The 23,559-nt window shown below is 36.7% G+C and overlaps 2 protein-coding genes across 29 annotated transcripts in view; both read right to left on the minus strand.

Annotated features, from left to right (window-relative positions):
- epg5 (ectopic P-granules autophagy protein 5 homolog (C. elegans)) overlaps nt 1–23,559 on the minus strand; it is a 1,176,376-nt gene that overhangs the window by 791,607 nt on the left and 361,210 nt on the right. The gene's annotated exons all lie outside the window — the stretch shown is intronic.
- ncor1 (nuclear receptor corepressor 1) overlaps nt 1–23,559 on the minus strand; it is a 114,785-nt gene that overhangs the window by 84,242 nt on the left and 6,984 nt on the right. For all 25 annotated transcript variants that reach the window (NM_001442985.1, NM_200276.3, NM_001442984.1 and 22 more), the window contains exons 2-8: nt 17,921–18,106; nt 10,333–10,424; nt 8,793–8,994; nt 6,955–7,134; nt 3,783–3,896; nt 1,368–1,424; nt 1,222–1,274 (exon numbers count right to left, since the gene is read on the minus strand). In NM_001442985.1, coding sequence (NP_001429914.1) covers nt 1,222–1,274; nt 1,368–1,424; nt 3,783–3,896; nt 6,955–7,134; nt 8,793–8,994; nt 10,333–10,424; nt 17,921–18,028 — 806 coding nt within the window. In that variant the 5' untranslated portion in view covers nt 18,029–18,106. The remainder of the gene's footprint in view (nt 1–1,221; nt 1,275–1,367; nt 1,425–3,782; nt 3,897–6,954; nt 7,135–8,792; nt 8,995–10,332; nt 10,425–17,920; nt 18,107–23,559) is intronic.

Below are 23,559 nucleotides of genomic sequence, written 5' to 3' on the forward strand. Positions count from 1 at the left end.
AACATCAAGCTATCAGGAAAGACACTTAATAAAGAAGAGGGACTATGATGTCAGTTTTTATGCCAAAAAATAAAATAAATAAAAACAAAAACATACATATTATCTGTCATTTAAATGTGATCAATTAATTTTCTGTCACTTTTTTCTTTATTTGAACATATTTAACTCCATCTTAACTGCAATATTTACACTCCACCTTGGCATGGCAGCATGGGCTGCTTTTTGCTGTACTTCGGAACAAAAAAGAACATTGAATGTTGTTCTCTATCCATGATGGAACTTGCAGGCATTTGATACCTTACGCCTCATTCTTGTCATCTATTACTAGGGTAAGGTAAGTGGGTTTTATGCACACACACGATACACTTATGAAAATATGATAATACTATGTAGGCACATTTATAAAAACAAAGTCGCTTTTTAACTTTTACAACTATCATAAAGCAAAACAAATGTATTTCCCACATAAAAAACCAATCCAAAAGGCACATAGGTCTATATACAGAGGTGTTTAAGTATTTGTTTTTGTTTATAATATATAGCGTAGATTATATTATAAATCCAGAGAGCACATCTTCCTCATGAACCATATTTCTAAAAATAAGCTTCATAAGTTGTCTGTAACAGGGTGGTACTGATGTCACAGTCGAGCGCCCCAAAGGCACTGTAGCTCGTTTATAGCCTAATGCTAGCTTTTCAATTCTTGCGTTTGCATTTAAGATTCAAAAGTGCTAAAAGTTGTATTTTCGTGTGAGGATTATCCGGTTGGACAAAAGGTGTAAGTGTAATGAACTGTGTTTGAACAAAGAGCTTATTATTTGCAAACTTTGTAACATTATGGGAAAATCCTATAGGGAACTTATCAAGGGAACCAGTTTTATGCTAACAGCCGATTGGCCTACAAAGTGACGTCGTAGTTCCTCCACTCTATGACAATAGTTATAAGCATGCATAAAATGTCCTTCATATTCATGGCATGTTATGATTATAAATGTTTCATGAACATCTTATCTCCTTTTGGTAAAGTGCTGCCATACATTTGACCGAGTTGTGTTTTAAATTGCTATTGATTGTCTTGGAAATACAACAGCTAAACCTAAAGAAAACTGAAGTCACATGAACTAATCATGTAGCCTGCAATCCCTGTCACACATCTGATAAGTCCGGTCAAAGTCACAGTCAGCATTATTTACTGTGAGCTTACAGAGAGCGGATACTCACGTCTTAATGTTGTCATGGTAGACTTTAGTATCAGAGGGCTGGTTGTACAGAGGCTGCGGAGAAACAGGGGAAATGGCAGCAGATTTACTAGATGAATACATACTTGAAATATATTGCACCAGAAAACAATTTCGCACAGCTCTCACCAGCTCCACTTTAGGCCCCAACCCCTCCAGTATCTTATGGGCTTCCTCTGCCTTTTTCTGTGACACAACAGTGAAAGAATGTTGGTAAAAGAGACAGATGTATGTCCTTGTGGTTAAGATAGTCTGCCTGCTGACACACCGCATTAAACTAACAAACCGTGCTCTCAAATGTTTAATGCCAGCTTCGATAGAGACAGAATATGTGGGGCTTCAAAAGGAGAAACACAAATTGTTTGAGTACACAACAATTTATCACTTGTTTGGAAAACATTCTCCTCTGGGGTGAAAGGGAGTAAAAATAAACATGCCAAAAAAAAAAAACAAAAAAAAAATCACCATTTCCTGAGCTGCAATGTACTGTCTGGGAAACGCCTCCATTACACAAATCCCACAATTCTTTACACTCAAATCTACAATCTGATTTTGTATCTGCTGCAAGAATCTACCAAGTATACACGTCCATCTGTGTAACCATTTCTCTATAGATGCTAGAAGTGTAGTGAGCCTGTCTCAGCCTGTCTCAGGTTGCTGTAGTTTTGCATCACGTCTGCTAGCTGTCTTTTTATGAATGTGTAATGCTTTAATTGTTTATACTCTGCTGAAAATGCCAGTGCATTATAAAAAACGGAGATGTGACGAAGATGCTCAGATGTGAGCATTTCTATGGCGCAGCATTTTTTTCTGTTGGCTGAAAGACGCTTCAGTTGCTATGAGACAGAATATCAGTAGTACTGATTTCACAGATAATTTGTGTTTGTCTGAAAATGCTGGCACAACGTAGAGCCACATAAAATTCTACATTTTTCTTTTTGTTGCACTTGTGTGGTGAGACTAGGGGTGTAACGGATCACAAATGATCCATGATCCGTACGGATCACAATCCACAGTTTGGATCGCACGTGACCTGTGGATTAATAACTTTCTTGAACTTGTAGGTTAATCCAACAATTATAACAATTGCAGAGAGATTGCCTTCCCGTCCTTTAAATCACGTGTATGAAAGCATTTTGGCTTCCCTGTAAAATATTATGATGACGGAAAAAGTTGTGGTGGGACCAACCAATGCTTTTTTAGATTTTTATTAAATCACAGTGTTTTCCGTCACTGTTTATTTAGCCAACATAAATGCATTCAGTGTAAAGCAGCACAATTAAACATTAAAAAATTGTGATCTCAATTAAAACCCCAACAACATAAATGCTAAACATTCGAATGCTTATTAATCAATCGATGCGCTGCATTCAAATCAGTTTGATCGAGAGAGATTCAGCTTTTAAACTTTTTCAGTTCGTTAAAAACAATTAAACAACACAGGAGTACTGGGAGTGGGACAACAGTTTATAGCTCAGATATAATCACTGATGTTGATGGTAAAGATTAAAATCACTGTTTAATGGAACTTGAAGCTGGTGAATGTTGTAGCAATTACAGTGTGTAACTAATGGGGCGACAAACAACATAAACTTATGTCACTGAATAGGTTTTGAATAAAAAATGATACACCTACAATATAATGAAACAAAGTTTTATAAGAGTATTTTTGAATCCTTAATTAAACTAAATATGATATGTTGTACAAGATCTTTTATTTCTATATTTAGCGTTAACAGTAGCAGAGATCATTGTTCGTATTGAATATTTTCCTTTTATTCAGCTGGTTCTTTCTTGATTTGACTAAATTTTTACTAAAATTACAGGTTCTAAGTTCTGTTTGTTAAAACCAATTGTTGTTGCAGTAATATTTTTGTATAAATGGAAAGCAAAAGACATTTGTCTCCTCCTTTTTTTCCTGATCTGAAAAACGTTCTGTTTTTATTACAGTCACAGCTCTTATATAATCACATCTCTAGAAAAAAACAATTGAGCTCAATTATGTATTGCTCAATATCTTCCAAAGATCTTAAAGGACTGTAAGGAAAGTGTTTTGTCAATGAGAATAATATAAGCACGCTTTAACCACATAGGGCCCAAGGATTTCCACATTGTAGAAAATGTGGCCAAAACTGCAGAATCAAGTCATAAAAATGTAATTTACTGTATAACCTAGAATGTTATGGAATCTGGCAGACTAAGAGATTTAATCGAAAGAGGAGTTTATCATTATTTAATAAAACAAAACAAAGACTGAAAACATTCACTTCCAAAGTGAAAGTTTTGTTTAATTTGAACAATGTGATGGTAATAATATTCTATTTTACAGCAGTAATTCATCAGTAAATCTATATGAACATTTCTAAATGGAGCACTGTAAAATTAAAACAGTAAAAAAAAAAAATCTTCATAGATACCTAACAACACCTAATCACGTGTCCTGTAAAGACCAGCACAATCTGGTTTCTGTGTGTGTGCGTGTGTGAGACAGAGAGAGAGAGAGAGAGAGTGGCAGAACAGCATCACATAAAAATGTGTTCATACCCGGTTCTCGTCATAAATGATCTGGACGATGCTGCGATGTTTGTGTTCCACAGGAGGCGGCGTCACTGGCTTTTCTGGCTCTACCGGCTTTGCTGCCTCCTCCTCCAGTTGTTGCTAAGAGACAACAAACATGACAAATAGATCTTAAACCTGAAGCCTAATACAAGTATACAGGCACATACAAAATTTCAACAATAGAAATAATAAAAAATTCCCCTGTATTTTTTTGATCCGGGGAGTTAATTTTGCTTACATTTTTGCTTTTTAAAATGTATTTCTCTGTACAATACTTTGGTTGGTTTGGCAGAGCCAGAGATATACACATATACCTATGATCGGGAGTTATCCTAGATGTTAGTATGTAATTTTTTTTGAAATTACGAATTATGAAAATTATAATTTTACATCACTTTTCTACATTGATGGATGACTGATCGCATGGGCATTCCTGACAAAAAGCTTTTGTTTGTGTGTACAGAAATGTACTATTCACCCTCCCTGTTAAATTTAATCTAATCCGTGTCCTGAAACACACCTCCTCTTCTGCTTTCACTTCTCATACTGACGGAGGGAGCGATTTATTTGTGAATGAATCTCCGTTATGAACGACTCGTTCACTAGCCGACAATAATACCAGTTTCTGGCAGCGCAGCATCTCGTTGTTATATTTCTTTTGCATTGTTTGCTGATTTTATTCAACAAAACTAGCATAAGCCGAGTATTTAGTGCGAGTTGGAGCTGCTTTGCCTTATGCTGAATGCAGTAAGTGACTGTATTATCATCAATAACGCTACCTATCTGTTTAGCACAAATTTCAGAACATACAAAAACGTAAAAAACTTAATCTGACCTATGAAATGTTCTGCCTTTGTGCTTTGTTTTCTTTGTTTGCTCGTTACTACACTCGTAGACAGCGCTAAAGTCCCGCATTTTCATGTAATAACACTGTCTTGACTAGTGCGGTTGAATGACATTTGTCCTGGGAGCACTGTACCAATGTGGCGGTGCTATTGGCGCATGCTTAGGGTCCCTATGCGATATCTAGTGTATATATCTATGCCACAAATTGAGGAGCGGGGAAATGAAGCGGGGTGGAGCGACCACGCTGGGAATCCTTCACAAACTGAGGAGCGATCACAAACCGAAAGCGGTGAGAGCGTCAAAGTTGCCAGAAGTCATTCCTTTTTAACGAGAACCGGCGGCGAGAAACAGCGGCGCGTCTTCATTGGCTATGACGCGGTTCGGCGGCAAGCAATCAGAATGAAGTAGTCCACCTTGAGAGGAGTTAAGAGAACACAGTTCTGTAAACTTTGGTTCCGACTACAGTTGTTCCCAAGAGTTTGATTATTGCAGTTTCTGGATTTTCAATCATTGAAAATCGCGACGACGTGGGGCCCCCTAATTACGTGGGGCCCCCCCGCGGTGCGTGCCCTGCGGGCCCGTCCGCTACGCCACTGACCTATAACCATATCAGAAATAAATAAAGATAAGTTACACATAAATTACCACTCGTTAATCACTTTTTCCGCAGGACTCTGGCATGATTAGGCAGAGTGATCTGTGTCATTATAAAGGCGTCAACATACTTGGTAAAAAAGGTGCAAAACCAACAGGATCTGTGGTTTTCGCTAAAATGATCAAGTGCAAGATTGATAGCGAAAGATTGAAGTAGTGTACTAATGCTGTGACGCATTACCTGATAGATTCAAAAGACCGAAGAGTCGTTAGATAGAGACAAGATTATTAAATATCACGTTTAAGAACTATAGTGAGACGTGATCCAGTGGAACATCCTTGATAACCTGTACAATGTGCACTGCTCTCTAGGGTGAGTGCTGGAGCTCAGACGCGCATAGTCTACACTGTTGGCAGAGCAAGTCAGTTTGTGTGTGTGCGTGGTCACAAGATGTTTGTTTTCAGCGGAATAGGATGTATGGAGGGCAATTTAAAAACTAAGTATTAGTGTAAACGGGGCCGTGTGTATTTTTAGCAAGTGGGTTGCTGCAACGGGGGCAACGGGGGAGGTTTGCAATGCCAGCTCAGCATCATGATGTCTATCGGCGATGGACGATGGCATCGTCTATCGACCCGACCCTTTTAAGATCCTGTAAATAGTACATTTTTAAATTCTCAGTTACCTGGCTGAACGATTTTAACATGAGATTTTAGTGCTTGAAAACTCATATCAAGCTGCTCTGTTTTAGCATAAAAAAATTGCAACATCCTTCCAGTCTGCAACGTGTAAGATGACTGATGCAGCACATTTAAATAGCCATGTATGAGCCATAATAACAGAAAAAAATCGCCTAAGCAAGCACCGCTAATGATCAGACAATAAAACCTTCTCACAATCTCTCATATCAAAGTGATGTGCAGAGGTATAAATACTACGTTCATACACTTCCACAACATATTTCCCCAGCGCCTTTCCTTACTAAAAATGCTCTGCATAATTAAAGTGCTGCTGAAGTGGGATTTGTTTAATCTCCTAAACAGGAGTAAACATACAGGTAAAACACTGAGATCAAAACAAAGAGGTTGAAGAACAAGAAAAACAATTGGTAAGAGACTGAAAAAAAACGAGGCACTGAATACCAGAATTAATGAGGAGAAGGATTACAAAGCAAGAAAACAAATGCACCGTTCTTCTGTGTCACATTTTCACAAGGGAAATGAATTCAAGCAGCATGCCTCTATCACTACAATCAGCCGTTTCAGAAAACGTGATTGTGTGCACAGTGAGGAATTATTGTTTACATTTGCGATTTCTGGGATTATCATGATGCAATCCTGAAGGATTTGGCATCGTCATCAAAGAGCAAGAAAAGTTGGCACAGACAAGGGAGTTGTGACAAGCCTCTCAGAAGGGCAACATTTCCCACAAGGCTTACAGATAAAGACTGAACAAAGAAAGCAATTTGTGAGCACCAGTGTAAGAGAACAGTGACACAGGGCTGAACCCTGGGACATGAAGAGAGAGCAAGCGACAAGGTCAGCCGCTTTGGTTGCTATTTAAACAAACCAATCATGTCACCACACAATTAGTGCCTGAAACCATCTTAAGCTCTGTATTTACAAAATGAACAGCTTAGAGCTTAAAGAAAGCACTTTTTGAGCTGTAAGAGCATTTCAGTCTCAGTCTAATACAAGTGAGTTTAGCGAGGACACGCACCTGTTTCTTTTTCAGCTTGAAAATCTGCTGCTCGACCTTGGCAATCTCACGGTCGACGCGGTCCATGCTCTGAATCAACTCCTCCTTGGAGAGTTTGGAGGGCGAAGTATCTGCATCCTCACCAACCTGTGGAACTCCACCTGGGGACGAGGCCTCCACCTTCACACCAAACTGGCTTTCCTGTCCCAGAAAAGGAGAGAGAGCGTGAGGATAAGTGCAAGTCTTCAAACAGCCTTACACAAGCGAAACAGAAGCAAAAAATAAATAAATAAAATTTAAATCTGAACCCTGTTTTGTTCTATAAAATAGTGAAATGTTTAAATGTGTCACACAAATCAGGGCTCTACAGTGTGACCATTTCAGTCCCAGCTGCGATCAAAACCTACTGTGTGCAACCAAGAAAATATATTAAGGTGCACGTGTGCAACTGACCTGATCGGAAATTTAAAAACTACAACTCCCAAATTCTCTTACCTATACATTACCCATCAACAGTGATGTTTGCATTTTGTAGCTATGGCCATGACTTTGGCGCAACAAATTTAATAACTGTCTGATGACCTCCGCCAAAAACACAATTCAGACTCAGGTTAACTTTAGACAGTACTTCTGACAACGCTTAAATGAGCCCCGTCTGTCTCACACACAGATTTTTGCTGCTTTTACACTGGAGATCTCGATGGTCAACTCAGATTTTTTGACTGTATCCGATTTATTTGATGACCGGCTTACATATTCTTTTAAAAGCGACTTGTATCTGATTGTCAGCATTTACACAGCACACGGCAAAGGCGCAATGACCAGAAAAAAAAAAAGAAAAAGAGCAGGCGCTGACTGACAGCTGATAATAAAAGAGTACTCTTTTCTCTGTTCCTGTATTTTATCAGTTGGTAGGGTTTCAATTTTTTTAATTATTTTTGACAAGTTGTTTTACTAGAGTTATGACACAAAAGTTCTCATTTGGCCATCCTCTTTTAATCTAGGCATTTTAATGTAATAGAAATGGCGTGATTTATGCATGTGATGTTTGATATTAGTTTATACTGGTTACGTGATGAATATTGTGCTCTCTCTCGTTAACATGCTTAAATACTTGTGCTACATGACAATATAAAAGCTTTTTAGTCCTAGGTATGAGATATAAGGTTTGGAACTCTGCTGAAATCTATGCTGAAATGAAAGCATCTGACTTGACGTCATTCGCTATGGTTTTTAATGATACTTGACTTGCATTGACGAGAGAAAATTTTACCTATCTGCTTACACTGCAGACACGAGGGCACAGCTCCGATTCATATTGGATAAATTTCCACATAAGAACAAGGCCTGAATCTAATTTGAGTAAATCGGAATCCATGTGATTTTTTTTCCTGCTTACATGTACATGGGACATATCCTATCTGTGCCACATGGGAGAACAAAAAAATAAATAAATAAATAAAAAATTCGGAATTGAGTCACTTGAACCATGCAGTGTAAATGCAGCCTTTGACTCCACACAGGTGCACATGCACCCTGATGAGTCCTGATGTGCATATAAAATTAGTGCATGCTTTTTTGTTTTTTAGGACAGTGTGTTTATAGCATGTCTGACACTGAAAATATTCAAAGCTTATTTAAAGCTAGGTTTCTTCATTTTTTATAATAAGAAATGCTCTCCATACTTTTGTAGGTTATGTAGCACAACGATATTGCGCCATTTAAAGAGAGAAAAAGATTATATGCGCGCCTAAATCTTTGACTGCTCCTACATCTTTTTGATTAGGTGCACAAGTGCTCCTACTAAAAAGTAACCTTAGAGCCCAGCCAATATTCTGGTTAGGTTATACACTTCTCACCTTCTTGACATCTGCGGAGGTCCTGATGCTGTCCTGTAGGGTGTGTTGAGAGGGCAGTATGATGCTGGTGGGCTGAGATCTTGAAAAGTGTGTTTCGGACACATTCTCTATGCGGGGACGCTTGCTCTCGAGAGCCTCCTGCTCCTGTTGAGCTGAGATGGCGTGGAACTGCTGCTCATAACCATGTCTGCGCTCAGGTGGCCTACAGGAAAGGACAGGAACTTTTTAATTACAATTATCACTGAGTTCGCACACAGCAAACTGGTAGTAAGAAAACTCTTCCAGACAAATTTTATAATTTTAGAGTAATAATAAAGTTTACTTTACACATTACTAATGTTTCATATAAACTAATTGAGAAAAGCAACACTGTGCAATGTAAATTTCAAAATCCAAATAGGTAATGCCATCCAAAACTGCATTTGTTTAGGACTTGTTATTAGAAGCATATAAGACCTGCCAACACACAGAAACTCTTGAGGCTCAGGTAGGGCTGGGCGATATTGCAAAAAAAATGTAAATTATCACGATATCATGTTTCATATCATTCAATATGGATAATTATAGATTTTTTTAACAATACATTTAGGTATATTAGGATTTATTTATTTTTTAACATTACTAAGGCAAATAGTTTAAATAATCAAAAACCAAAATAGCGGATCTCTTTATAATAAAAGAAACATTAGTGTTAAAGAGATTCTTAAACCTGAGAAATAAAATGTTACAAAGCGTGTTCAATGGTAAATGTTGATCAACATCTGTAAGATGTGAATAATAAAGATACAGTAAACCTCAAACTCTGTAAACAACACAAATTATGATAATCAAATCGGTGCTTTTCAAGTAAAAGAAAGCAACCATCATTATTCAAATACATATTGAACACTACAAACTGTGATATTGGAAGAGTACATTACCCCCGATGTAAAAAAAAATAATAATAATAAATAAATAAAAAATCTTTCCGATGGGGTGCTAGTGGCTAGGATGCACAATAAAAGAAACCAAAAAGCCACTCTGGCAACATCCTTACATTGTTTTTTTTATTTACTATCACCTCACTGCTGCTATACGGCACTCATTTTTGCATGTCTTGTCATTTTGACGTAAAGTAACATGCGCTAGTGTGTTTATCACCCAGCTCTAGGCTCAAGTGTTTAAAAGTGTTTTTGTGTCATAAATTTCTCCTCAATATTCAATTGAATTATAAAATAATACATAATTTAAATATTATATTCAGGCCATTCTAGACAGTGCAAAATTTAAGAAAAGAAACCATACATTTTTCAGTGTCAATAATTTACTGTCATAATTAACACACATAATGCACAGATAATGTGCATAGTATTTTCAAGCTGCCTCCAAAGAAAATATTCAAAAGCAAATCATTTTTTTTATTCTGGAAGATGTGTTGATATAATCAGCTCTCAGATTTAAAAACAAAACTGGCCCATTTTCATTATACGTTAACTTAAAATGAAGCAGAACTAAAATGAGGAGGACAGCATCCCTATGTCATATCTCCAGATAATTTCACCTCTCGGTCCCAGGGTGGAATTCAGACAGTAGTGAAGGTCTGCGACGCTGCTGGTCCTGCAGGGGATTGCGGTAGTCTGAAACTGAGAACTCCTAAACAACCAGAGACATGCATATCAGATACTGAGCAAAACAAAAACACAAGAGCCTGATGGATGAGGGCTCAAGGCATTAAAGATATATGTGGGCAGAAAGACAACGACTGTGTGTGTGTTTGTGAGAGAGAAAGACAGAGGTCGAGAGATTTAGGTCTCCTAAAGCACACCAGCACACACATCTCATCTGAAATAAACACGCACACACATCCTCACACACACACACCTCCACTTCTCCATATACACACAAAACAGACTTTGTGTGTATATGAAGCAGCAGAGGTGTGTTTCAGGATGTTTGTGTGTTACATCACTTCTAGTAAAACGGTGTCAACAACAATCAATGCTTCAGGGGACAAACTCTACTGTGTGTCATTTCTATTCTTTAAGATTTGCTTTTAGATATTTTTAATAGAGAATTAAGAGTGGGAGATATGTGAGATGGTATCAGAAAAGGCAGAGACTCAGGTCACTCACAACATAATTGCACTACAAGTTAAGTGCTGCAACAAGGTTATTGGCTGGTTTACTCTTTGATTTCATCTAAAAGTTCTGATGAAATCAAGTCAATGGCATTCTTTAACAGAATCAAGCTCAAGAATTAGTTCCATGATTGAGGCAGAATCCCTCCACAATCACATTACTCCAGCTATTATTGTCATTCCTCTACATGTGTGGACATACAAAGCAATGAAATATTGTGTTTCACAGGATAACCGTGCTACATAAATTAATCATTAATATAAACACAAGATTGGACATAAGAAAAAAACCCTATGCATAACCAACGTATACTATATATTACTTAACTATACACATAAGACAGGCTATACAAGTAATATTACATGAGACTGGACATTGTGCAGGATATAACGTGAGAGAGGTATTAAAGGTGAACATTGTTCGAGAGGTATTTAAGGTTAAAGCAAGAAGTGCAACATGATTGTGGTACATTTATAGTAAACATTTTCTTTATTGAGTTCTTGTAAGATGGAGTTTAGATCAAGTGTCAGGTGCATAAGAGTTTTTCTACAGGAGGTTTGCCTAATCCCTACTACTTTAATCCCTACATCATTAGTGATAATGTTATTGCCTAATCGGTCATACCATGATCAATTGATTTCCTAACAACACATTACTGTTAAATCAGCAAGTTAACTAAGGCTGCATTTATTTTGGGGAAAAATATCACTGTGAAGGCCGGGATACACAAAGCTGATGGTCAGCCTATGGCTAGTGTTAGGCAGTCAGTAAGAATCCGTTGAGCTAGTTTGTTTGCCATGTTTCACAGGTCGCCTTACGTCAAAGAGAGTTTGTCAAAACCAACATGTAGAATCAGCGTCAGCCATCAGTGAAAGAGAGCACTCTGATTGGCTGTTCAGCTATGAATCGAAGAATAAAAAAATGGAAGTGACGAAACTAAAGATAACAACGCAAGTCAAAAGGGAACACAAAGAAACTGCTTGTTATTTTGTTGCATTTCTTAAACATTTGCAAACAGTATGGGGAAGATTATGTGACATTTGCACGATTGACTCCATTTGTGGTGAGTGATAAGAACTCTGAAAATAGTCTGTAAGAGTGCTTACACACCTGCCTCATTTAGTTCGATTGAATCGCACGAGTTCGTTTTCCCTTTTGGTGCAGTTCATTTGGGCAGGTGAGAATGCAGCAATCGTACTCGAGTGCGCACCAAAAGCGGACCAAATAAGCAGGTCACACACCAGAAGCGCCGCTCGGTGCCGCGACACGGCGTGCACATGACAGTTTAAAGTATCGCACACCAGACGCTCACATTCGCATGATATTTAACATGAAACTAATCAGATGGCGCTCTGTGGCGCATCCTGAGTCGTGGTCGGGTGCCGTCGACAGTCGCCGACTTGTGGCGCCGGTGTGTGTATCCTGATAGAAACCTAAGTTTAGTATTCTAAAATGCATGGTGCTGCGTGGCGCGGCGCTTCTGGTGTGCGACCTGCTATAAGCGTACCAAGACCTGCTTGAAGAGGTGGTCTCAGAATGCTTTCAAACAAACCCTGGAGCGGTTCGTTTGTGGTGAGAATATGATCCGTACTAAAACAAGTCCAACCGCAAAAATTACTGCACCTTTTGGACTAATCCAGCTGCAACACAGCGATAACTACTAGTTTTCTGCTAGTTTGCTTGTTCTTTGATATCAGGTTAAAAAAGAAAAATTAATCAAAGCTTTCTGTTTTTTTACACATTAAAAAAAAAAGTTTTCTAATTTGAGGAAACCATGATGCATTTCATGATTCTTTGCTTTAAAAAAATACAAACAACAGCTTTTTCAAAAAAAACATACAGCGAAGAAAATAAGTATTGAAAACGTCACAATTTTTTCTCATAATACATATTCCTAAATGTGCCGTTGAAATTTTTCCCAGATGTTGGTATTAACCAATGAAATCCTTTAGTTATGCGACTTCTTTCTCCATATGGGAGCCATCTTTTATCACCAATAAAAGGCCTCCTAGAGGCTCCTTTAGAACTATTACAATAATACTTATTTTCCCTGCTGTACATTTTGTAACATAAATTATCATATTTAATTTAACACTAATACATAAGTCACTAATGAATGACTAGTCAATCATCTTTAACAAATCTAAATATATTACAATCTAAGGGCAAAGCAGCAGTGAGTTTAAATCAATCACTATAGTGACTTTAGGTCTTAACCTCACAATAAAGCCACTAATTAAAGTGAGTAGCTATTTATGACAATACTGTGCACAACCCCATAACTCGGACAATGAACAATGACTAATCATCTTTTCAGCAAGCAGTGACTCTCAGTTCTGTATATCAGGTTATCATCTATTTTATGCTCACCCTCTGTGTCATTCATAATCTACATAGATTTTTAGGTCTGTTAAACCAATGAGCAGAGAGTTTCTTTCATTTGGATCTTGTCTGAATACATGAAAAACATTTTCACAGTTTAATGTTAAACAATGAATACTGATCTCATGCATAATTTTGTATGGTTAAATGTTGACAACGCTATCACAGCTGTCTGAGCTGGCAGCGGTACAGCAGGATTACTGCAAGATCGCCTGGCATTAGGTCACCCCACTGAAATAGACAGACATCAGATTTCCTCTAGAAGACACTTCATGACCATCTGTGCTAGAGATGCTTCGAAACTGCTAACATCTTCAGAACAAACATGACCATGTCCATGTCTGGAAACAGGAAATGTGTAAATAATTGAGTAATGTGAATTAAAAAGAAAAAAACGCAGAGAGAAGAGACGGAACAGCTGGGTTCTGTTTACTTCTGCTTCTCTGGCTCTAAGAAATGCACTACAGTGATAACCAAATTGATTTATAATGTTGAGGTCCAGGCATTTCTGGCTTCCTTTTGTCTGAGACAGTAAAGATGTTGGGGAAGCAAGAGAAGTACACAAAACAACAAAAGTCACTGATTATATATATAATAAATAAAGGTGGCAACTTTAACAGTAATCTTAGCAGAAATGGTTGGAGATGCATTTAGGTTTATGCCAATTAAAGTGATGCAACCACTATTAAAGATAATGAAGTTAATGGAGGAAATTAGATCAGATCTCTTAAGTGATACTGCTGTTAAGAGACAGAATATAAAGGAGAAGCTAGTGTAAAGATATCTGCTTTACTGTTAAATGTTCCATAGACAAAAAAAAAAAAAGATTTTGCTATGAAATATCACATTACTTTATTTTTATACATTACATTATTCTCCATTCAGTTCTTTTCAACAGAATCAATTATACTATTTGCTAGGGCAGCACGATTCTGTTTAAAATGAGAAGCACATTTTTGTTTTTTATTTTTTGTTTAAAATCAAGGTCAGGATTTTTTCACTATTCTGTAGATGTAGGTTTATAAGGTTGATATGAGCAGGCTATTAGTACTGATTTTCTAAAACATATGGTAAAACAACAATAATATTAGGCCTATGTGTAGGTTTACTTTTGGTTAAAATGCTAAATTGTGTAGAGACTTTGAATGGTGGACTTTAATTATTGTGTTTGAGACATGCTGGTCATTGACAACATTATTACACCACTTTTTCACTGATAAAATGAGACATTTGTCATTATCAGATTCCCTCTTGCATTATATTATTATAAACAATTACTATAAACATTTATTTTTATGCACTTTGTTCACTATAAAAGAAAAAACATATCTAATGCTTGTCGTAATTATGAATGCAATATGATTGTTTAAATGATGTGTGCGCTGGTTTCACTACTAAAGGTGGTTCATGTCATGACTGTCGACACTGAGGAAAAAACAACAACAACAACAACAACAACAACAAAAACAACATAGACACATGCAAATAATACATCACGCGCAGCTCGCAAACGACCGCTTACCCTAACCCTGTGCAACAAACTGAATGTCATTTCTACTTTATAACCCGTAATTCACAGCCTATGTAGTCTTCTGTTCACTACAGTAGACTACATTGGCAGGCACGAGTGTCCTCTCGGTATTAAACAAAGTGGGTCAGCTCATGCTTGATTTTATGGTTGTGAATACATCATTACATTAAGACAGAAATTACATTTTTGAGTGAATTATACTTTATGAATACAGTATGTGTATGCCATTTGGAGGTGTCCATGTTGCTGAGCAATGTATATAAAAGCTAAATTAAGATTTTGGTCGGCGCCATTAGCCTTGTGGTTAAGTGCGCCGACATATAGCACCATGGTGCTCACGGCAACCCTAGTACGATTCCTAGCTCAAGGTCCTTTGCCAACCCCTCCCCTTTCTCTGCTCCCAACTATTTCTTGTCAATTCTCTGCACTAATATGTCTATTAAAAGTTAAAAACCCCTAAAAAAAAATTGTAAAAAAATAAATTAAAAAATAAAAAATAAATTAAAAAATTAAGATTGTGTAGGGGCAAATAGAGATGGCAATCTTTTTTCAATTAATAGTCCGACTATTTGCTTTACCAAAATCAAAATTACTACAGCTACAAAAAACTGTCGTCAAGTATTCTCAGAAGCTCTAGTAAATGCTAAAAAGTTAAATGTGTTGTAGAACCATATTTAATAAAGGCACACAAAGTCGCACACATACGCACAACAGAAAAGCAGAGGCTCACTTTGTAGCCTCTTTCACACATATATTTTGAAAATACATAGATAATGTGTCCTGGTATTAGTCCAAGGATCATTTGATTTTGCTATTTAAGCATACAAACGTTATAATACACGATTTTGTCTTATCAGATATAACAACTAGCTATTCTGTGGAGTCCAAGGCAGAGTCAGCTAAAATGCAATGGAAACCAGGAGCAAATCCCATTTGTGGTCATATTTTCAAAGATTATGAGCAGTTACGGTTATGGAGCCCATCAGTAAAATGAGATCATTCAGCAGTAGAAATGCTTACTTTGACCAAAAATACATTCAACCTCTAGGAGCCATAAAATCTCTGTATGTGTGAACGCCCCATGACGCAGCACTTGCTATGCAGAGGTGAACTATTAAATGGGTTTGGCCTGGCTCTGTCTGTTTGGAAAAAAGTTGATTCATTTGTCACATGTACTTCAATGTTAGCAAAGAAACAAGGGTTGAGAAAAAGAGAGTGTGATATTGACATTATGAAAAATAATGTGGGTTTAAAAAATATAAATAAGTTGATATTTACAATTACAGCTTGGACAATAGCAAATCTAAAACTGCAAATCAAGTGCTGTAGGACTGGGTGATGGGTTTAAAATAATTTATTGATAATTGCCTTAAAAAAAACCTCAACATGCAATTATACTGACTACTTTGCCCCACCTCTGCCACACTCATGCTTAAGTTCATATTAAATATAAAAAAGAACCAAGCACAATTGCTGAAAAGATTCATTTGGAGAAAGAAAAAAAACTATTAATTAATCAATTAAAACACACACACACACACGCACGCATGCACACACACACACACACACACACACACACACTGGGTGAGCCCCTCAGAAAGACCAAAAACCTCTCCTCTAGCGAAGCGCAATGGGCAGCAGTTAAGATTCATTCTTATCTTTTTGGAGGACGCGCGGCCAGCACAAACACAACTGGCGCTCTACGCAAATCACCTTGGTCTGCCCCACCATCACATAATCATTAACACTTTCACACATCATCTTGTGATGCATCAAGTTTATCATGTGGCACACAACAGGCAGACGATTTATGTATATAGATTTGTTTCCTTCTTCCCCTTTCTGCAAATGTTGACAAATGTCCTAATCATATTGTGACATTTCTAATATTCTGATTCTCAAATACGTGTATGAACATGTATATTGTCATTTAAACATCGTAATATGGATATATTACTTAATCTATGATTGGCGGAGATTGGAGGAGATGGCCACTGCTATTTTAGTGGAGGGATGTGACCTGCTGGATTTACATGTCAATTCATCAACTTCTTCCAAAATCCATTAAAGTGGATTCAGTATAAGTTCAGTTCAAGATCATAACTGGTTGTTACAAACTGACGTAATTTATCTCATATGCGCTATATCGCAGTAGCACGCTACGGCAAGAGAGGTGAGCACGAGTAATTAAAATGCTCCAACTAAAAAGCAGACAACTATTCACAATTGACTGCTTATGAGTTTAATACAACAGTCTTTCACTGACACTGAAGTACAGCGGATACCTCTAAATGCTCTTGTTGTCATCTGTGCCTGTGTTGTCCATAGATGCTGCATTAGAAACACCTCGAATAAGAGGTAAATTGTTTTCTAATTTGTATATAAAACAAATATATAATACAATCCAATATAATGAAATTATATAATACACAAATATATATGCTCATAAGTTTTTTAAAAATCTAAATATTAAAAACTTTTAAGGATTTAGGATGCTGATTAGCCTTAAATATGTCATAACAGTCTTGTGAAAAGGTCCATTTAATGTTAATAAGTCACTTAACTAAATGCAAGTCTGATATAAGTGCATTCCTTAAAATTGTTTTCTAAATATAATAAATTCAACATTTACAATTACATGCATCTCTTTTTGGAGTTTGACATTTTAGTACTTCTTACCAGATTTTCTCAGTTTAATTTTTAATATTATAATATATATTTTTTATATTAATACTTCTATTCCATTTTCCTAAAATAACATGCTTCGTTATGTGAAAACTTACAAGCTTTAACGTATATTTATAAAAAAAAAAAAATCTATTTGCTAACCTTATTATATTTTCCCTTCAATCTCCTATTTTATTTGAAAATTGAATGTTGTAATCAACATCACCATGATTAAGAGACATTGTTGATATATGAAAATACAGTCTTGTCACCCAGCCCTAGACTGGTAATTCAGGATCTGCTCTGTCTGCAAAACTGAATAAGTCAAAAATCTGACACAGAAACAGGAAAGTTGCAGTTACAGTTTCACTTGCGCAGCATTTATGTTATGTGGTTTGTTGACATTGTAAGGTGGTGCACGTGGTTCTGACCTGCGGGTGGCGTGTGGAGCTGAAGGTGTACTGCACTGAGTGTGGGGGGTAACGGCTCTGTTCGCTGCTGAAGGACCCCTGGCTGGGGGGAAAGCCCGAACTGGACATGCTGTGGCCTTTTGCTGGCCTGGAGCACAGCTACTCAATCACGGGCTCAACATTGGCATGACTGTGCAGCCAAACCACCTGAGGAAAAGGGGAAACAGAAAAAAAAACATCAGAACATTTCAAGAGCCAAACATTCTGAAGGTCTCTGGAGTACGAACTCTTTCCATGACCAAACCAGACCAAGATTATTTTTTAAAGGTCCAAGGTCACAATGTGCGACCGATTGGCAGCTATTTCTCATGAAGGAAACATGCTTTGTTTCTTAGGATTGTCATGAAAATTCTCTGCTCGATTTCCCAGAAAAGTGTCAGTTTCCTAAAAACCAACAAAACATGTTTTTTCTTAAAAGTACAATCCCCTTATCTTTTAGAATATAATGATATAATGTATATAATGATGAGACCTAAATTATTTCAAACTTAAGACCCGATGCAACAGTGCACAGGACAATTTTGATAGTGACTTCAGGTCCATGAAATTATACGAAGGACTACCGCAAAATGGATATCAAAATAAATGGACAAAAGCAAATGAAATTTGATTTATCTACACACAGAAGAAACAAGGATGCATTAAGGTCCTTTTAGACAGAAGGAGGAGGACTCTCTGTAAATGTTTCTGCGTGGTGGAGGGGTTTTCTCTATGTTTTGTCCAGATAAAAGCAGTGTGGCTTCAGGTCTGATTATCATTACAAAAGTAATAATCAAAAAGGTTACATTTGTTTTTGCTAAAATCAAACAATTTTGCACTATATTGAATAATTGTGTTTATTGTTTTCTGATCAGAAGAGAAGTATAGTTTCATTTTAGACAGTATTGTCGACTCACAGCAGCCATATGGCTATAATTGTATAACATTTTTCATTGCAGATCTACATACAAACCTTTTCACTGAGCTCAGCAAAATGTTCTTTGAACCATTATTAATAATCTGTTCAATAATTTGTTAAAGTCAAAACAAATATTAAAGAGGACTAAGAAAGCAAGTTTTCACTTTTTCTTGCTTAATGACAGAAGCAGTCGGTCTAAAAGGCTGCATTCACACTGCAAACCTATTGTACAGAGCCCATCAATTTACACAGTTTTGGCATGCATGAATCTAACAGAGTTGGCTTTTGAGTAACAATCATAACTGAGGAAGTCACTTGAATGAGTGGTGCATTATTCTCATCCACTGCACATTCAATAACACAGAGCTTGAATTTTATTTCAAAATTATCTTTTAAAAGTACTGGTCATGCAATAAAACTTGCAATGCAATAATAAATGCTTAATACATTTTAGCGTAAAACAGAATAATGCACATCTCTTAACATGTCATCTTAGGGAATCCTGGACTTGTGCACAGCATTTGCTGACTCATAGTTATCTTGTGTGAAATTGCACCTGTTGACCTTAAAACTCTGTGCAGGTGCTATCTGTGGCTGGACAGCATCCATCTCTCATGACTTTTGACACGTACTCATTGAAAGTATTAAAACAATTAAACATGCTTTATGAATATTTTGTGCATTGAGTACACAAAAAAGATCTCCTAGATTTGATCCTACGTTTTACAGTTTTAACATATACATTAATGTTTTATTCTAATTTGTTGAGCAAAAATGGAACGCAGCTGAAGTCCCTATTTTAGATACTAAATTTTCATCAGAGGTTAACATGCTGCTCTTGCTCTTGACTAAGACTGTTTTTTTCGGTGTGCAGCAGGTTTGTGCGGACAAGAGGTTTGTGCTGACAAGAGAATTGAATCATGACATACATCATCACATTGCTTTATCATTATTACGATATGGCATCTTTTATCATGAAAAAAACGTATACAGAAATTATGAACGACCGTAAATGGCACATCGCTAACATTCAAGATGATAATCTTCATACCAGGTTTAAACATGGCCTAAATGCACAGCCCTAATTTTTTGCATTTCCATCCACTTTTGTCTGTATTAAAGAAATCCTTGGGCTTAAGATTTACTGTAACGCTTTTCATTATCAAAAGCAAACTCAAAAACATCTCTTTTACCCCACAAACACTTCTCTTGTTTTATTCAAAATACATTACAGCAAATACTAAACTGTTCCACACAATGCATGCATTACCATTTTTCTAATTCGCAAAATAAATATTTGTTGTCTATATCTAATGCTTTATTTATTTTGGGTCAAAAGGTCAAGGGTGCTTATTTAAGTTTGAGATCATAGGTCAGGAGGCATCTGCACATGGCCAAAAGCTCCGTCTCATCTACCAAAAACAAGAGTCTGTTTGCATAACCAAATCAGTCAGCAGGAATCTCCATGACCAGATCTGGCCGATGCTCTTCTGTTCAGTGTGCATAGATTGGATTTTCCATGCACACTTCCAAATGCTTATCTGTCAGAGCCTGAGCAAGAACATGGCTTAATCAGGAGGAGATACAGCAGACCTATTGTCTGATATATCCACACTTCACTTTTATACTTTGTCTCTTTCATCAGGTTTAACCTGTTTCTCATTCTTATGTTTCCATTCATGCTATAAACTCTAGCTAGAGCTGCACGATTCTGGCTAAAATGAAAATCGTGATGTTTTTGCTTAAAATAAAGATCACGATTCTCTCACGATTCTGTAGATGTAAAAAAAATGTATGGTAAAAACAAACATATGGCACTACGTCGATAATATTATGTGTAGATCTACTGTTCTATAAATAATTCTATTCTACTTATAATAATTCTGATGTCGAGTTATTATTGTTTGAGATATATGCTTGCAATTTGTCATATTAGACCATTTTATTCACTGGTAATATCAGACTTTTGCCATTATCAGATTATATTCAACAATATATAGGCTAGAGTAGGTATACTGACATTGTAAACATTTATTTTCATGCACAACTGTGTGTTCGCTAGGAAAGAAAAAACATCTTGTCGTAATCATAACTCTAAAATGCGATATATAAATGAAGTGCACAATTTTGGTTTTATTTTGACAGCTAAGTGCTTGTTTATACTTTGCGCGCCTCCTAAACGATCACTCTGTGCCCAAAACTGAATATTATTTACAACTCTATTACCTGTTACTCGCAACATATGTAGGTTCTGTTCACTAAAGATGCGTGCGCGTCTATCATTAAGTTGAGCGCGAGTGCGCCCTCTCTGTGTTAACAGCTTACGGTCAGCAGCTCACATCACGCGATTTCCCGGCCGCGAAAACATCATTATATGAAGACAAAAAATAAATTTTTAGGTAAATCATACCTTATAAATACAGTATGTGACTCATTCAACATCATTTGGAGGTCTCAATGTCACTGAGCAACGTATGTGAAGAACGACTTGTGCAGCCGCCTTTTCTTCTCTCCTGAACTTGAAAATATGATTGGCAGAATCGTAGAAATGCTGGATTAAGATCGTCTAGGGCAGGGATGGGCAAACTTGATCCTCGAGGGCCGGTGTCCCTGCAGAGTTTTGTTCCAACACTAGTCAAACACCTGAACAAACTAATCAGTGTCTTCAAGATCACTTGATCTCTATAGGGAGGTCTGTTTGAATAGGGTTGGAGTTAAACTATGCAGGACACTGGCCCTCCAGGATCAAGTTTGCCCACACCTGGTCTAGGGGGTCGAATCGAGATCGCGATCTTTTAACGATTGATTGTGCAGCTCTAACTCTAGCCATAAGCTAAATCAAAAGCAATTGACAAAAAGGATAACTTTAACAGGTACCGAAGTTGCATTCAAAAAGGATCAAACACTGGCACTTAAATTTTATACTGAAATGCTGAGCAAAAGCTAAATATTCAGCACAGGAGAGCATACAGAAATCATGACACTCGCACATCCTGCTAAACCCAGGATTTGTCAGAAACATTTGCCTCACTGATGTCATTTGGCTAATCAGCATCACCACATAGAAGAAACAATAAACCGACACCCTGGACTAGGGCTGTACGATATTGGAAAAATCTGACATTGCGATATTTTGGTTTTCTTCATTATATATTGCGATTCAAGTACAATATCGGCAGATGGCTTTAAATTGCTCTATTTGGGGGAGGAGTGGTCATTCATTTAGACTGATTAGGGTGATATTATAAGGGTGTGAATATTGTACACAAAAAATAATAAACTAATTGCAATTATCATTACTCTTCATTACAAATGTTGTAGGTTATCATCTCCAAATGCTTTACACTCTCTTGAAACGCCTCTAAAACATGCCAATTATAAAGTTTCACTCTGTTATGGTTATACTTCGCAACAACTCCACAATTCTCATGTATTCTCAATTGTTGAACAACTATAATTCCAACTGAATATTGCATATCCTGCGATGTGACTATTGCGGACACACACATTGCGATATCAATGCTGTAACGATATATTGTGTAGCCCTGGACATTATTTGTAGAGCAAAGATTAATTTTTTTATATCTAAATATTTACACCCATAAGTTTAAAACTTTAAAGTAAAAGGTGAAAACTTTAAAGTGAAATAGGGCTATAGGATGTGAAAGTTGATATTGTATGGGCAAAATAAAATGTCTATCATTTCATATTAAGCTGTACTGTTTATTTCACAGTCTCACAAAATTCATTGCTTATGGTAATCATTAAGGCTAAACAATAAGGATGGCCCAATGACTGGAGCTAGTTTGAGTGATGCTCAGGACAGTAGACAGTCTTACAATTGAGAATAAGTACGTCTGACAAAAAATAACAGTGTTATCATGAGCAAAAGCAAATAGGTGAAATCATATCAAGTGCGAGAACCAGATATGATCACATCCTCGTGGTGAGACAGGTTACCTCGCTCTTGAGGGCTTGTGTTACTTGCTAAGGTGATGTGATGCATGGCAAGCATTATTTTAAAATAAGCTTGTGGTTTTTATTTTCTTGTGCAGATCTGTTGCCCTCTCAAAGATGAGATCTACCATATGTGGAAATGTAACTGGTGCTTTTGATTATGTTTGTCATATAATTAAGAAAATAAGTGAAACTGGTACATCCAAAATCCTGCTGCTTTCAAAAATTCAATAATAATTAATATTTGAGCATGTTAAGTGCCAAAAACATAATGGTTTGAATGTCATACACATTTACAACGACACACAGGTGAAACATCCATTTAAATTTGATGGTAACAAAGTAGAAACATAGGCATGGGCCAGTATAATATTCTGACAATATGTTAACCTTGGATCAAACTGAAAAAAACGGTATCATGATTACTGCTCTAAAATATATTCTTTTTAAACATCCGGGTAAAAACAAAAAAACAAACAAAAAAAACTTTTCACATTGAACACATTAGATTTCATTTTAAGAAACATTTGAAATATTTTGTAACATTGAACACGTCAGGCTAAATAATTTAAATTAATCGTTGGTTTCTGCTGTCTTCATTAGTTTCAAAAACACTGATTTCTTTACAACTTAAAAAGGCATCTTAGGAGATCTTTGCCAGTGGTTCTCAAACTTTTTTCACCAAGTACCACCTCAGAAAAAATAGTCTCTCCAAGTACCACCTTATGACCAGTATTTAAATACA

This window comes from Danio rerio, chromosome 5 (assembly GCF_052040795.2).
Source record: "Danio rerio strain M-AB ecotype USA chromosome 5, GRCz13ab, whole genome shotgun sequence".
NCBI classification, from domain to species: Eukaryota; Metazoa; Chordata; class Actinopteri; order Cypriniformes; family Danionidae; genus Danio; species Danio rerio.